General features: G+C 42.3%; 1 protein-coding gene and 1 long non-coding RNA gene across 3 annotated transcripts; one reads left to right on the top strand and one right to left on the bottom strand.

The window, feature by feature from the left end:
* Positions 1 to 631: 631 nt before the first annotated feature.
* Positions 632 to 2,831, bottom strand: LOC115654352 (protein BTG1-like). Its single transcript, XM_030568484.1, has 2 exons — positions 2,586 to 2,831; positions 632 to 2,126 (listed from the first exon to the last, which is right to left on the bottom strand). The coding sequence occupies exons 1-2, from the start codon at positions 2,701 to 2,703 to the stop codon at positions 1,774 to 1,776; spliced, it is 471 nt and encodes a 156-aa protein (XP_030424344.1). The 5' UTR covers positions 2,704 to 2,831; the 3' UTR covers positions 632 to 1,773.
* Positions 2,832 to 3,124: 293 nt separating this feature from the next.
* Positions 3,125 to 13,110, top strand: LOC115654353. Of its 2 annotated transcripts, none has more exons than XR_004001173.1 (3): positions 3,125 to 3,201; positions 4,232 to 4,271; positions 12,912 to 13,110. It is a non-coding gene; the product is annotated as an uncharacterized LOC115654353 (long non-coding RNA). The 2 variants fall into 2 exon arrangements; XR_004001172.1 differs by having other exon boundaries at positions 3,132 to 3,367.
* The last annotated feature ends 3,200 nt before the right edge of the window (positions 13,111 to 16,310 follow it).

Here is a 16,310-nt window from a genome sequence, read left to right as displayed (position 1 = left end):
GCATCTCTACCATCTTTCAAAAAATATTTTTCTTCCAGAAACGTTTAATTTCTCTTTTTCAGTTACTTTTTCTACTAAACATCTGTTTAGAACTGATTGTTACATTTGTGTGTGGTAGGAGTGGCATATTAGAAGCATAGCACAAAGTTATTTTAGTGTATGTTAACATTTGTTGTTTTTTTTTTAAAGAATGTAACAATTATGCTTTCTGTTCAGATTAATTGCTCCTGTTACGTAAAACCACTGTCACTTAGTTAATTAGGATGTAACCAGCAGTTACAAAGCCCACCAGCTTTTCCATAACAGAAATGGATTATTTTCAGCTGAGTTACAAGGACCATTTCTAACTTGCCTGGACTTGTCCATCAACTGCATGTTTTGCCATGTTAATGAGACATTTTGCAAGGCTTATTGCTAACATGCTGACAGTAGACAAAGCTCTCTTTCATTAACCACGTAACTATGATCTAATACAGGGCTATTGAAAACATGAACACGGGCGGTATGCAATCCTCAAAGGTTCTATTAAAATTCATATCTTATGACTACTAAAAAACAAACAACCCACGTCAAACAATTTCATTCTATCTTTTGGTGAAGCATTAATAATAAAATCTCCCACGTAGCAGACTATTTGGCAGGCTATTAGCCTACTTTTTATTAAAACCAGTGCTTCCATCAAACTCTCTGTAATTGAAAAAGTACCATAGACCATATTTAACATAATTTTACCAAATTAAACTTTAAAAAATGACTAAAATGGCATAAAAAGTAAAGTTTTACAATTTATTAGTACTGTAAATTTTTGATTTCTTGTAAAATAGGATATAGGTGAGACATTACTACATTCAATTGTAAAATTTCCATATGGTTTACGATGAATATACTATCCTACTCTGTACTAAAGATGTTTATGACTAACTGAAAACTCACTCCAATTTAACAGCCAAACACCAAGGAGCATAAATAAGTCCTTTACTAAGTCAGATGTATTCTACCTTCCTAACTGCTCAAAATTTATATATGAGCAGGTCTGAAAAGAAAAAAAAAAAAGTCTATAGATCAAAACAAGTCAAGGTGAACTGACACGATGAAACAACCACACTTTTCTGAAAAATATCATATTCATTAAAAGATTTTATATGTTGTACTGAAAACTGGATGAACAGAGTTGTCTGAGCATGTCTCTACTGTATTGTTTTGCTCCAAGATAGTCTAAGTTTATAGGGAGGCAATTCCTTTTTTGAAAGCTGCTTGGGCACGATAGGACTTCTTCGCTATGAAATCTGTTAGCAGGAAAGTTATATGTGTCATTTGTGCCTTCCAGCTGTAATTTTATGACCCTGAGAAAAGTTTGTACAGGCAAGTCACTAGAGAGATTTTTAATTACAGTTGGTCAGAGCTGTTTTTTTTTCCTAGAAGTTACTCAGTAAGTACAGGAATCTTGTGGAAAGTTATTATAAACTAAAAGCCATTGTAAAGAAAAAATTAAGTTACTTTTCTTTTTATTACAAATAGCCAAGGATTCTGTCAAAATATATATCTGTAGAACAATCAGCTGACTGTACATTTCATTTACAGTATAGAATCCAGAAAATTACATGCAGTTTAAAGAACTGCTTATACATTAGCCCTTGGCCACAACAAAGAACTTGGCAGTACTGCTACAACTTTAATGGCTATGGGGTGAAAATCAACATCTCAATTACATCATCTAACTTCATTATGAAACTGGGATACATACATACATCATTGTACAAGAAATGTTAATTTTTAACTAGAAACTGTCATCATGTTGTAATTTTTGGAAGGGCTTGATCTGCCAATTCTCCATTCATCTTTACAGCTGTTTCTACTCTCCAGAGCTTTGGCAGTCTTCAGACCTGGTGGGGGGCTTTCATAAAGGACACAGATAGACCCATCTTCTCCTATTCTATAGGACACCTCAAAGGGGTCAATCCAAAGAGTCAGTTCACTGGGTAAGAGCTGGAAGAGTCTCTGATGGCTCAGTCCAATCATGCCGGCTGCCTTCCCTATCAAGGGGTCCATCTTGTGGTTGATCCTAATGCATCGGTACCCTGAACCCTTGGAGGGCATCAGGGGAAACCAGTGGTGTTTATAATGGTCTGCGCGAGGGAACAAAGAGAAAGACAGAAATGTTACTGCTGGCACAAGGAAGCCAGGCAACTCCAACACGATCACCTTCCCTCAATCACTTTATCAAGGGCCCTCCAGCTGCACAGGGATTCACAGCACTAACCCTGGGAAGGGGGGATACTAATGAATGGAGGGTCATTTAGCCACAGCCGGGAGAGGGATGGAGGGTTTCCCTAGCGCCAACCACCCGCCGGCCCGAACAAGGGAAGAGAGACCGTAACGCGCCGCGGGATGGAAGGGCAGAGACAAGGGAGCAGAGGGTGAGGGCTCCTCTGTGCGGGGTGCTGGACTGCCCGTCTGGGGCATCTCCGACACCTCCGGTGGGGGGGGGGCGCGTTAGGGGCAGTTCAAGGGCTCTGAATCCTGCTTCCCCGCCAGGGGGGCTCAGGCCGATCCCGGCACTCGGGGCTGCCCCCGCCCGCCCACACCTCGCAGCGCCTCCTGCAGTGACTCGCTGAAGCAGCGCAGCTGCTCGTCGCCGATGCCGCCGGGGGTGCGCAGCAGGCGGGTGATGAAGCCCGCGGCAGTGGAGATCTCCGTCTTCATGGCCCCCGGCTCCGCTGTCCGCCTCCTCAGCGCCCCACACCAGTGACCGAGTGGTCCGGCGCCCGCCCCGCGCACGATCCGCGCCTGGCCCCCTGCCAGCGCAGGGCTCAGCCGCTGGGTGGTGCGGGACGCGCGGCCACCCCCGCCACCCACTCGACGCTACTACAGCGACCGCGGGAGAAGCATCTCGAGTAAACAGTGAGGGACCCTCCCTCCGTGGGGCGGGGCCATCAGGACCAATGGCACCGCCCCGCTCCCACTGCGTCACAGAGAACGGCCTCAAGCCCCAAGACACACCAACGGCCTCTGCACCCCGATTGGATGGCAGTCGGGGGGGGGGCGGACCCGAGAGCACGCTCCCGTCCTGATATGCCGTGAGCTGGCGGAAATAAACGCGCCGATTGTGTATGTCTGTGGGAGGAGGGGTTAGAGCCCGAGCAAGGGGCTGTTGAAGAGGGAGGGGGCAACCCGAACTCCGGAAATAGGATTGGCTAGGAGGTAAACACTGCGAGCGAGAATGACAGCGTGAGGTGCCAACCCCTGAGGGACTGGCCGGGGTAGGCGGAGCCGTGCCTGCAGAGTGCATGAGAGGGGCGCAGTCCCTCATCCCCGGAGCACTGTTGTGTCAGGCTATGGGGCTGGAGAAACACACGTCTGGAACGGGGTAACCGAAGTGCGAGGTTCCTCCTCTGCCCGAGCTGCGGGGCTGACGTGAAAACATGCACCGCTTGTGCAGGCCGCAGAGGGGGAGAGGCTGTGAAAGGAGGAGGAGACCGGGCTTATCCGTGACACACACAGTTAGGGGCTGTACTGGGCTTTCCCTTTGTGTGTGAGCAGCGGGGAGATTTCAGAGTCCTTGGGAATGGCCATTTAAGAAGCCTTCTTTAATATACACCCCAAATGACCAAACATGAATTTTAGAGATTAAGTATGATGGTCTCCGACTGTTTCTCCCCTTCTCCACATTTTTCATTCTTTTCAGCCTCAGACAAAAGCCAGTTTGAGAGAGCCTTAGGGAGTCACGGAGCTGGGTAATGATCAGAGTGAATCATATTTACAGTCATTCTTGAGTTTCCTAACTGCAAACACTGAAATCAGTATTACTGGGATTGATGTGACTTTTATCTAGGGGTGGGAAGAAAAATAGTGTTTTCAACTTAATAGGGAAACAGCTTCCATCCAAGTATTAATCACACCCTAGAGGCAGATTTTGGGGTCAGATGGAGATGAACCCACAACGAGATTTAAGACTTATTCACCTCAAAAGTATCTGTTATTTGGTGTGCAAGTTAAAAATAAGTTCCTGCAATTTGGATTCAAATGTCAGTTAAGAGGTTTGCCCTAGCAGTGAAGGTTCAGAAGCATGAGCAATAATGTAAAAAACAAATAAGGAATTTAAATCCTAGCAACATTTGGATAGGCAAGCTTTCTTTAGTTTGTTATAAACAGAAGTAATTTAAGAACATAAGAATGGCCATACTGGGTCAGACCAAAGGTCCATCTAACCTAGTATCCTGTCTTCCAACAGTGGCCAATGCCAGGTGCTTCAGAGGGAATGAACATAACAGGTAATCATCAAGTGATCCATAGTTGCGATTATGTTTTCCATTGTGCATTACTTTGTATTTATTAACACAGAATTCCATCATCCATTTTGTTGCCTAGTCACCCAGTTTTGTGAGATCCTTTTTTAGCTCTTCGCAGTCTGCCTGGGACTTAACTGTCTTGGGTAGTTTTGTATCATCTGCTAATTTCCTCACCTCACTGTTTACCCCTTTTTCAAGATCATTTATGAATATGTTAAATAGGACTGTGCCCAGTACAGAACCCTGCAGGATACCACTATTTACTTCTCTCTATTCTGAAACTGACCATTTATTCCTAGCCTTTGTTTCCTATCTTTTAACCAGTTACTTATCCATGACAGGACCTTCCCTCTTATCTCATGACAGCTTACTTTGCTTAAGAGCCTTTGATGAGGGACCTTGTCAAAGGCTTTCTGAAAATCTAAGTGCACTATATTCACTGGATCCCCCTTGTCCACATGCTTGTTGACCCCCCCAAAGAATTCTAGTACACTGGTGAGGCATGATTTCCCTTTACAAAATCCTTGTTGACTCTTCCCCAACAAATTATGTTCACCTATGTGTCTGACAATTTTGTTCTTGACTATAGTTTCAGTCAATTTGCACGGTACTGAAGTCAGGCTTACGGGCCTGTAACTGCCAGGATCCCCTCAAGAGCCCTTTTTAAAAATTGGCCTCACATTAGCTATCCTCCAGTCATTTGGTACAGAAGCTGATTTAAATGAGAGGTTACAGACTACAGTTAGTAGTTCTGAAATTTTGGTTTAGGTGGAGCCCATTATTCCTGTATAAGCTCCCCTTTCCCCCAAAGTTTCCCTAGTTCCTAATAAATCAAAACCTCTTCTCCCCGCATCATTGTCTCATCTACACATTGAGAACCTGCAGTACTGCCTAACTGGCCCTGTGTGTGGAGCTGAAAGCATTTCAGAGAATGCTACCATGGAGGTCCTGGACTTCATCCTCTTATCTAGCAGCACAACTCTGGCCTCCAGGATCTCTCTTCTATCCTTCCCTATGTCATTGGTTCCTACATGTACCATGACCTCTGGCTCCTCCCCTGCATTACACATAAGTCTATCTAGAGATGTCTCGAGAGATCCACAACCTTCACACTAGGCAGACAAGTCACAATGCGGTTCTCCTGGTCATCGCAAACTCAGCTATCTACATTTCTAATGATTGAATCGCAATCTCTTCCTAATAACTGGATTTCCCTCCCCTGAAGAGGTATCCTCAGTGTGAGAGGATACCACAACATAATTTGGAAGGAGAGTCCCAACTATGGGATCATTTCCCTCAGCTTCAGTTGGATGTTCTCCTTCCCTGAGACTTACATCCTCCTCAACAGCACAAAGGCTGTCAGACTGGGGGGTCTGACCATTCTACTGTGTTCCAGAAAGTCTCATCTATGTACCTCTCTGTCTCTCTTAGCTCCTCCAGTTCAGTCACTTTGATCTCCAAAGCCCATACATGGTCTCTGAGAGCTAGGAGCAACTTGCACCAAATGCACACATAACTCCACCTGCCCATAGGGCAGGTAATCGTGCATGTTGCATTGGGATAGCCCCCACTCTGTTGCACGACTTCTGCCTTCATTTTCTTTTTTCTCCTGCAGCTCATTCCTTTGTTGATGTTTTGTTTTTATCAAGGGGTGTTTTTGGTTGTAAATTTAAAGAATGTTAAGTGTATCTAGCCCCCCTCACACTCCTCCTCTAAACTCCCTCGCAAAACTCCCCAGTTAGCTGCTCCTGTTGGCTAACACAAGGGTCTTCAAAGGCTCATAATTAAAGTTCTTTGTATGTGGAAATAATCCATCCAGTCACTTATTTCAAGGAAGTTAGGACCTAATATCTGGGATTACCAGAGTTCTTTGTGCTCATGGAAGTGGAAATTAAACAGGTCCTCTAAACTTTGTCCTTGGGGAAATACAGTAGTTCTAGAAACAGTCTGTCTTTTTCCTAAATTCAGACAGCTACTGGCCTTTTTGTTCCCTGCAAAAACTAATGCTTCTAGACCATCTCTTGTTTCACAGGCTTCAGCCCTTAACAGGGCCTCATTTGGAGAGAGATTTTGTTTCTCCTCATAGACTTTGTATGGCCTTGTGTTTCATGGGCTTCCTACCTTAAGTTCTCTCCTAGAGAGAATGGAAAGAGGGTATTATTTTTCCTCTCTGGAAGAAAGACTGCATGCTACTGCTTTCTTTTATCATGCTGGCTAATGAGAGCCAGCTGGAGGGCCCTCTCATAATAATGAAAGTGGTAGCAACTTCTTCAGAGTACAGGAGGTTTTCTTTCCTTTCCTAATCTCTTCACATCTTCTTTGCCTGTCCTAGTGGTGTATAGATCTTGCACATCACATCTAGCTATGTGTGTCATTGTACTTAAGTCTTGCAAGATTTTCATCTGTGGATTTTATAGACGATTATTGCTACAAATCATAAAAGCCTAGAGGTCCATATAAAATTGCAAAACAGAAGTTACAGTATTCATTGAGAACTAAAAATAGTGACTACAACAAAATTTCAGCCAAGACACTACATTAATTTACTGGTTATCAATATGTAATAAGTTTAGAATCTTTACAGCAAGCAAATTTTGGGAACAGATGTTAGATTAATTTTTCAAGAAGAGAAAAACTGCTGATTTTTCCACATTCCTTCACTTCAGAACATGTTGCTCAATTAACTTAAACTTTTTGGGAAACAATCTCTCTTCTGACCTAGGACTGATGTGAAATTTCAGGCCCAAATAGGTTGTTTCATCAAGTGTGTAAGGCATGGAGAATCAAAAGGGAAGTCTTATAACATTAAGACACAACCAGAATTCCACTATGTACTGGAAGAGAGCAGGTGTCTTTTTGAGTCCTTTGTAGCATAAGTCAAATATTTCCTCACTAAACTGTAACTGAATTCTGGCCTAATCTCAGTTTATTTTTGTTAGCTTCTGCCACTCTGCCTTCTGAGGTATTGAAATTATTACATCCACATTGGACTAAGTTTGCAGTTAAAATCTCTTCACCCTGGTTCTGTTTGTACAGACAACATGCTTCCTTCCTTTAATGAGACAAACTCCTAGTCACTTTGAAACTGAACAAAATGAATATTTGTAATCACATGATACAACTAAAAACACAGGAATGCAATGTTCTCCTCCACTTTGTCTTACTCCATTATAAAGGTCAATACTGCCCAACCCATCAACAGTGACTAATACTGTATACAAACAACAGGACTAGAAACAGATGACCAAAAAATGATTGTACTTACAGTCATTTGTCTTTTTTGTTTTGAAAACAAACTCAGTGACAGTGACCACTTCCTGTCCTAATGGAATTGCAAGATTCATGAATGAGAAATGTTACACTTGATTAAAATAGTGCACCAAATCTATTATAGAGTCAAACTCAGGTTTCAGCAATTCAAAATCATTGTCCAAGTGTTGACATTAAACTCTGGTAGTTTTACTTAGGCCTTGTCTACACTAAGAGCACTGTAGTAGTGTAGGAATACCACTATGACTATATTATTCCAAATCATAATAATGTGAAGTGCTGACTCCTACCTTTCTGCTAAGGATCTCAATGAAAGGGTGGTCTTGTGGTTAAGTTATGGGAGTGGCATCTGTGACTGGTATTTTTTTGCTTATATAAGCTGTGTTTCCACTAGCTACACCAGCAAACCTTTTCTAGTGTTGGCAAAACTTCAGTTACTGAGGTAACCAGTTAAATCCCAAACTTAATAGTCAGATAGGTCACAGAAATGCAGTAATGGAGCAGAGTCAATCTGCTTCCTCTGAAATCAAAGCATGAAAAAAAATCCCAGAGCAATAAAATCGAGACTAAAGACACTAATGTGCTTGTTTTCCTGCCTATATAGCCACTAAGGGCTGACTTTGAGAATTCAGGCTCCTTGCATCCATCCCAATAAGGTCTATGGCCCAAAATATAGAAGGGTTTGGTGACTCTTGAAAGCTGTCGCTGCCGTTTAAGAAGAAAACGTGTCCACATTATACCCCTTCCTAGCCTCTCAGAAGGGATACAATTATGCTTCTGACTACAGAAATTCAAAGGCCATTCCAAAAATGAATATACTCAAACTCCATCTCTGATGTACGTTAAAGTTTAACTAAAAGAGCTTTAACACTGTCAGAAATTGAACTGTTGGCAGCAGCAGTTGATGACTATTAACTAGAGGGTCATGCACTTCATTGTTTTATAGGCAGAGCTCATTACACACACTGTATGTGAAATGGGGATAATACTTAATGATATTTATGAAGTTCAGATAAAAGACTAATTATTCAATATAATACTTAGTATTTCTGTGAAAAAAAAGGTCTCAGAAGATTACAGTACTCTGCTGGAACAACACTGATTTAAGTTGTCTCACTCAGCTGTAATCTAACATAGTACCAGGAATGAACTTCCAGAACAGAAGTTGTTCAGTAGCAACTATTTATAAATCAGTTATTTAATTAGATGCAAACGTAGGATAGCATCTGCTTATAAACTCAAGCTCCAGGACACTAATGTGTTCTAAGATATTTCAAGTTACTGAAACACTACTACACATCTACAATTAATAAAGAGTATCTCAAAGAGGCGTAAAAAAAAAGCTGGCTGTCATCTTTGCTTCTCCTTGGTATGTGGCCTGGAGAGCAGTACACAAAAAAGATTCTGACAGAAATTAAGTTAATCAGCTACCCTACCTGCCCAATACAGTACTAACACATTGAGGTTCTTTTAAAAACAAGACAAAAACAGTCTTGACAATCAAGAAGTCCTTACATGCAACAATAGATTCTTTCTGATCTTTCCACCTAGATTGCATGCAAGGGACCTCATCTTCCTAAAGAAAAGTAAATCAGAATTAATTTGGGGATAAACAAAGAGCTGCAGGGAAGGCCTTTTTATCTCAACTTTTCTTGTACAACTTCCTTCTCCCAGTATAGGACAGTCACTCTGGTTTATCCACCTACAAACTGTATTGAAATTTCCTTAGTTTGGTGTTTACCTGAGAACATGGTTTCACTGAAGTTAAAACCTATCCAAACTTATCTGGCACCTAGAACCCTCCAAAGGAAGGGGTTTGCTGTCTTCTTATATGGATGCTCCTGTGGGAGGCCCTGGGCCCATTTTGATAGGGGTCAGGCTATCAGAGAGCTAACAGGACCACATGGAAAGAAGCTCTCTCGTTAAGAAGCTGAGTTACCGTATATACTCGTTCATTAGCCTATTCGTTTATAAGCTGACCGCCCAAGATGGTTAGGTAAAAATAGCAAAAATTGTACGACTCTTTCATAAGCCGATCCTATATTTCAGGGGTTGGCAAACTTTGGCTCCTGGCCCATTAGGGTAAGCTGCTAGCGGGCCTGGACGTTTTCTTTACCTAGAGCATTCACAGGCATGGAGTCCCTCAGCTCTCTGTGGCCACGGTTTGTTGTTCCCAACCAATGGGAGCTGCGGGAAGTGGTGCACCACTTCCCGCAGCTCCCACTGGCTGGGAACGGTAAACTGCGACCACTGGGAGCTGAGGTGCTCCATGCCTGCAGATGCTCCAGGTAAACAAAATGACAATATATTAGATATTCAATTCAATGATTCCACAGAGTTTAAAATCAAATTTTGGTGTAGACCCATTTATAAGCCAACCACTGCTCTTTGATGCATCACTTTTTTACCAAAAATGTTCGGCTTATGAATGAGTATATACAGTACTTAGCAGGTTATAGGGAGAAGCTGCTGTTATTCACTGCTAGGGAAAAGTTAGTTTCTCGGGTTTTATCCTGGCCTATCAAAATGTCCTTATAGCATCTTTTGTGACAGTCAGAGTATTTGTGTTTATAGCTTTAACACCTGCACTTTTCTAGGGTACATAGGCCCTAATCAAAGTCAGTGGTCCATCATGCTATACAAACAAGTGTACAAGGAGTTTACAATCGAATGTGAAATATAGCATTAAAAGTAAAGGTCAATCCATAAGAGGGAAGGTGGAGCGGAGGAAAGGGTAAGATTAGTAGGGCTTCACAGTTAAAATGGCTAGCTATGTGCACAACTTGATGTGTTTTCTTTTTGCCATTGTACCATTAAAAGCAAACTGACTTTACCAAATGAAATCTGAACCTTCCCCTAACCATTCCCTTCAATAAGGAAAAACTGCCACTAAGGCATGAACTCTTAGATCCATATTAACACAGTTCAAAGGGCAGGCAGTTTCTTTCAAGGCTGTATCACTCCACAACCAAGCACTGGAAAGCATGGAGAGAAAAATGCTGTGCTCTTACTCTGGGGATTGAGAACGACACTTCATCTCTGATGATTCCTTAAGTTATTCTTCATTTCATGTCATCCACTCATCCCTGGAGTGTATTTTGGATATACTAAATATCAGACTTTTCAGCACCCTTGTGAGTATAAGTAGGAATAAAACTCCTGACTGAGGCACTGAGATAAAGTAATAGTAAGACTCTTATACTCGAAGGAAAACCAAAAACAATATTCACTATTAAGTTTGTTACACTAGATCAATCACCATGTTAATTTATGCTACTGTTGAAGCCTAAAGATAAAAGTTTTAAAGTAAAATTCTGTGCACTTCATAAAACATTGAAAAGGAAAATATAGCAATTTCCTTCAAGCTATTATTTGAATTAAATAAATCTGATACCTCTTAGCTTTGTTTTTCACTATTATTCTAGTCCTGCAAACATTTAATGCTTAATATTAAATACAAAAATAGTTCCATTGCCTACATAGCCTGTGTACTTAAAATTAAGCACATGGTTAAATATTTGAAGGACTTTGCTTCTTTAATATTTTCACATCTATAGAACCTATCCAAGGCTATCAAACTACTTTCAGATGAATTCAGCCTAATAGCTCCCCATGAGATAGGCCTCCCACTTCTAACTTCTTACCTATTATGTATCCTAGGATCTAGGGTATAAACTTTGCCATTGAGTACTTAGTTTGTGAGGATTAGGCCTTTTTCTGTAGTCATATTGTAAGGTTTGAGGCCTTTGTCTGAAGCCATATTAGGAGAGCAGCAGCCATGAGCCAAGAAGCAGAACATCACATCCTCGCATTCCATCTAAATTACATTAAAACAGTGTAATATTGGGCTGTTAAGAAGATGATCCTGCCCTAATAGTACCCACCATAACCAGATAAAGAAACAGATCTTAAGATTGTTAAAGAAAACTTTGTTTGATAGCATTTTGTCTGGCAAAAATCACTTATCAATAGTTGTGGTTGTGAAATCCCCATTTCTTTATTTTTTTTTGTTTTTATGGTACCCACTTATCTATTATTTATCTGTATGGTCTCTGTCTGGTTCTTTGATGTTTCTGTCCGTTACATAATTAATTTTGCTAGATGTAAATTAATTTAGGTGGTGGGGTATGATTGGTTAAAGAATTGTTTTACAATATGTCAGGATTGGTTAGAGATTTGTTTAGTAATATTTTAGTGAAAGGATTGGTTAAGGTATAGCTAAGCAGGACTCAAGTTTCACTGTATAAACTGGGGTCCAAGAAGGAGATTAGCAAAAGAAAAAGGAGAACAAAAGACTTGGAAGAAGAACAACTCACCTCTAAGACACAGCCTAAGATCAGAGCTGCTAAGAATCCTCTGGACAACCATGATGTGCAGTAACCTGAACACAGGCAAGACCAACCTTTCCTGGCAGGGAAAGTCCGCCTGCATGATCAGGATTGGTTAGCATAGCATTGTATGCTTAGTATGTGTATTCTGTTTGGTAATTGTTAATAAATAGAGGATAAGGATATTACTGTGTAAGGCTCTTTCACTGATAAAAGGTCCTGCAAACCTGCAGAAGCCCTAGTAACTGGGTAAGGATGGGTGCCTTTTGCCCAGAGTCCAAGGAACTTGGAAAGGGTAGGGGTGCCTAAATTAACAGGGTTATGCCTTGAGCCCATGGAAAGGTAAAGGTGGTTGCTCTAGAGCAGGGGTCAGCAACCTTTCAGAAGTGGTGTGCCAAGTCTTCATTTATTCACTCTAATTTAAGTTTGTGTGTGCCGTTAATATATTTTAACGTTTTTAGAAGGTCTCTTTCTATAAGTCTATAATATATAACTAAACTATTGTTGTATGTAAAGTAAATAAGGTTTTCAAAAAGTTTAAGAAGCTTCATTTCAAATTACATTAGAATGCAGAGCCCCCCGGACTGGCGGCCAGGACCCGGGCAGTGTGAGTGCCGCTGAAAATCAGCTCGCGTGCCACCTTTGGCACACGTGCCATAGGTTGCCTACCCCTGCTCTAGAGAATGTGTAACAGAGAATTGTGTGTGGGTAACAAGTCCCCTGAAACAGGATCTCTCTGTTACTGACATTCATCCCCTATTTGTAATACAGGTATTAAAATATTTACGCATCACACAGGGAGAGTGATTGTGAGGCTTAAGTATAGCCATATTTGTAGAGTGCTTTGAGAGGTTTTCATGATAGCTATTTTTGTTACTACATTTGCTTTTAGTCAACAATCTTTTAATATCAACATAAGGTTTGTAAAGAATGTATCACTGCCATAATTTGCTGCCAATACGTTTTATTCTCTTGACAGTTGCTTTTATAAATCAAATCTTTTTTTAAATTCTCCATCTTTCAGTCCCTGACTTGTCAGAGGATGGGAATGTTTCAGAGACAACATACTCAGCCACTCAGGATATGGCTACACTGAAGCTGGAAGTGAGCTTTCCAGCCTGGACAGACAGACACTTGTGATAGCAGAACTCCTGCTAGCGTGCTAAAAAGACCTGTATTAACATTGAAGTCTAAGCTTGGATAGCTTGCAAGCTTGTCTCTTTTAACGACAGAAGTTGGTCCAGTAAAAGATATTAACGCACCCACCTTGTGTCTCTAATATTTTGGGACTAACATGGCTACAACAACACTACCAACAGAGTTATTGGGGGATTTTCCTCAAACTATTTCAGTTTCCCTTTCTCTTGTATTTCAGTTTCCTTGAAAATCAGATCCCAGAACCAGCTTTGTGTGACACCCTGCAAATTCCATGCTAACATGTCACATCCACTTCAGAGTGAATGTAGTTTTTAGGGTCAAGTGGAGGCTTATGTTTTGTAAAAATTAATCTTCTGTGTAACTGTGCATAAGAGAGAACAAATGAGAGAGAACATTGGCCTGCTAAATATGAGAGAGAGAGAGAGAGAGAGAGTGTGTGCGCGTGCGCGCTAAACCCAGGGTTGTGAGTTCAATCCTTGAGGGGGCCACTTAGGGATCTGGGGCAAAAATCTGTCTGGGGATTGGTCCTGCTTTGAGCAGGGGATTGGACTAGATGACTTCCTGAGGTTCCTTCCAACCCTGATATTCTATGAAATGTGCTTAAAGACAAAACAGCCATACCTTAGGTGGAAATAACAAGTAAGTTTCTCTATTACTTGGACTACATGGCCAAGACCTAGTCCAGTATACTTCCTACAAGCAATACTAATCAAATACAATTCATAACACAAAGTAAGTAAACATAAAAAAGTTGCTTAACGTACTTCCTCAGACTTTAAAATTTTTTATCATCAGGTAATGCCTACTTTCCTATGAGACTGCCCTCTTTGGATGAGCCTTTTGAAAATTAAGGGCAGCTGTCCAGTCTCCTCTTTAATTTCCAGAGACCACTTCTGGGTCCTTGCACCACCCCTCTCTATCATGAAGACATTGTGTTGCTTCATTAGAGAAACTGGAATTTTGGGGACGGTGTGTCACAAGGGCTTTAAGGGCCACCTTTTGGATCCTGTAGGGTTTATACCACCAAAACAGATTATGAGCAAAACTAGGCAGTAAGCAAGTGAAAAGAAATGATGATCTGTTATAGAAGCCATTTTAAGAATGGATCAGTTTCGCTGCATGGAGGCTACAGTTAAAGTCATTGACTAAATTAACAGAGTTGCAATGACACTCAAAATGATACAGTGATGATACAGAAAATGATAATTTACACTTTTCACCCAGAGATCTCCAAGTGTTTTACAAAGATTGGTAAGTGTTGTTATCCACATTTTACAGAAGGGAAACTGAGATACACAAAGGCTGAAGCCTAATTCTTACTAGAAAAGATTTGCTGATATAGCTGCGGCAATATAGCTATACCAGGAAACCCTCTGAGTGTAGATGCAGCTTCTACCAGCAAAATGCTTTTGCCAATTTATATTAGTTCCCCAAGCAAAATAAGCTAAACCAGTAAATATACTTTTATGCCAGTATAAATGCATCTACAGAAGGATTTTTGCAGGTACAGAAATGTAGCAAAAAATCACACCCTAACCAACATCACCACTTTGATAAAAGTTTATAGTGTAGCGCTGACCTGGATGTCTTGCCCAGGGGCAACGTGATCCTCCACAACAATTGAGCTCGGAGTTACACAAAGGGTGACCATCTATGTTTAATGGAAATAATGAAAAACTACATGAAAAATACAAGGTAACAACTTTAAGCAGCAATGTGCCATTTGTGGGATGCAAATCACATTTATTGCAAAATCTTAAATTCACAACATGTATACTTCTTTGTACAATTATTGCTGAAATACAGTATAAAGTGTACCCTTCTATATATTATTGAATTGGTACAGGGCATTAGCCACCATAGAAAGAACATATAATCAAATAAGGGTGGAATGCGTGTACAAAATACCAAGACATCAGAATACAGACATGTAACACTATGATGCATCGTGGCACTGTTATGTTGCCATAGTGTCATGGCAGCACAACATTGGCAAACAATGCCAGAACCCATTATGGTGCTTCTACTTTACCAAATGATGTCATAATGCCATGATACTGTCAGTCTAGGCCCTAGTGTGTCACGACAACATAATGCTGCCAGTTCAGGTCAAGCTTTGTCATTGTACCAAGAAATCAAGCTATGACATGCTACGCTGCACCATGGTGCTTCAACCCAGAGCACTGTGATGCTACTCAGTCAAGATCCTGTCATGTGCTGTAGTGTCAACAAGCAAGGTACTGTGATGTGCTATGATATTGCCAGGCCATGTCATGTGCTGTGATGTCACCTGGTAAGGCTGTGAGGTTAACAGGCCACGCTCTGTCGGGGCCACACTGTTCGGGACGTGGGTCGATTTGTCCTTTATCCCCACATTTTATCCATGTCATTCTCCCACGAAGGAGCCTCCACATACCGCAGCTGGTACTTGGTCGCGTTAGGAGTCCGCACTAGTGCGTAGAAACAACGGCCGCTGAGGCAGGAAATGGGGCCTGCTGTTCTAGGCCTTATTCCTCACCCGGGCGCGTGACCAACCACTGACAAATTTACGGAGCTGGCCAATCGCTAAGACTCTTACATCCAGCGGCTCTAGGCCGCTCTCTATCTGTTCCTCCAGGGTTGCCGTAGCGAATTATGCTAGCTGGCCGTGCTCTGATTGGCTAGTGGGAAAAACTGCTCACCGCCGATTGGCTGCGCTGGCTGGCGGGGACAGAGAGGGTGGGAAGGCTGCGATGCAGGCACCATAGCGGTGAGGCGGAGCCTGGTTCCTGGCCGCTGGGTGAGCGGCCGGTAGCGCGGTAACGGACTTGCCTGTCGCCCCGCGTGGGGGTAGGGGCTGCCTTGGGGAGGCAGTGCGGGCAGCTGGGATCGGACACCGTTAGCCCCCCGTTGGGGTGGGGGCTGTGCTCGGAGCTCTTGCTCCCGAGACTGTCCGGGGGTGGGACCCACAAACCGCCGGGCCAGGGGGTGCGAGGGCCCGGGCTGTGCGCGCAGGTACATCGGGACATCGTGCAAGGTACGCTCAGCTCAGCTCTGCTCTGCTCTGCTCGCTGTTCATGAGGGTCCCCATCCCGCTAGCCGTGTCCAAGGAAGAGCTGTAGGACACGTGACCGGAATGGTCATAGAGGAACTGATCCTTGAATATGGACAGGCCGACCCCAGCGCCCAGCCTGGCTTTTGCTTCCCCAGTTAGCTTGTTTTGGCATCCGTCAGACCTGCAGGAGTGTTTCTGTTTGGTTTGTTTCATATGGCATCAGAGGGAACT

This window comes from Gopherus evgoodei, chromosome 7 (genome assembly GCF_007399415.2).
Source record: "Gopherus evgoodei ecotype Sinaloan lineage chromosome 7, rGopEvg1_v1.p, whole genome shotgun sequence".
Classification (NCBI taxonomy): domain Eukaryota; kingdom Metazoa; phylum Chordata; order Testudines; family Testudinidae; genus Gopherus; species Gopherus evgoodei.
The sequence above is the reverse complement of the archived record's forward strand: the minus strand, read 5'-3'. Positions and strand labels throughout refer to the sequence as shown.

Excerpts from the sequence above, each read along its gene's own strand:
- LOC115654352 (XM_030568484.1), bottom strand. The coding sequence starts at position 2,703 with ATGAAGACGGAGATCTCCACTGCCGCGGGCTTCATCACCCGCCTGCTG. Across the intron at positions 2,127-2,585 it reads ACTGCAGGAGGCGCTGCGAG|ACCATTATAAACACCACTGG; the intron begins GTGTGGGCGGGC and ends TCCCTCGCGCAG.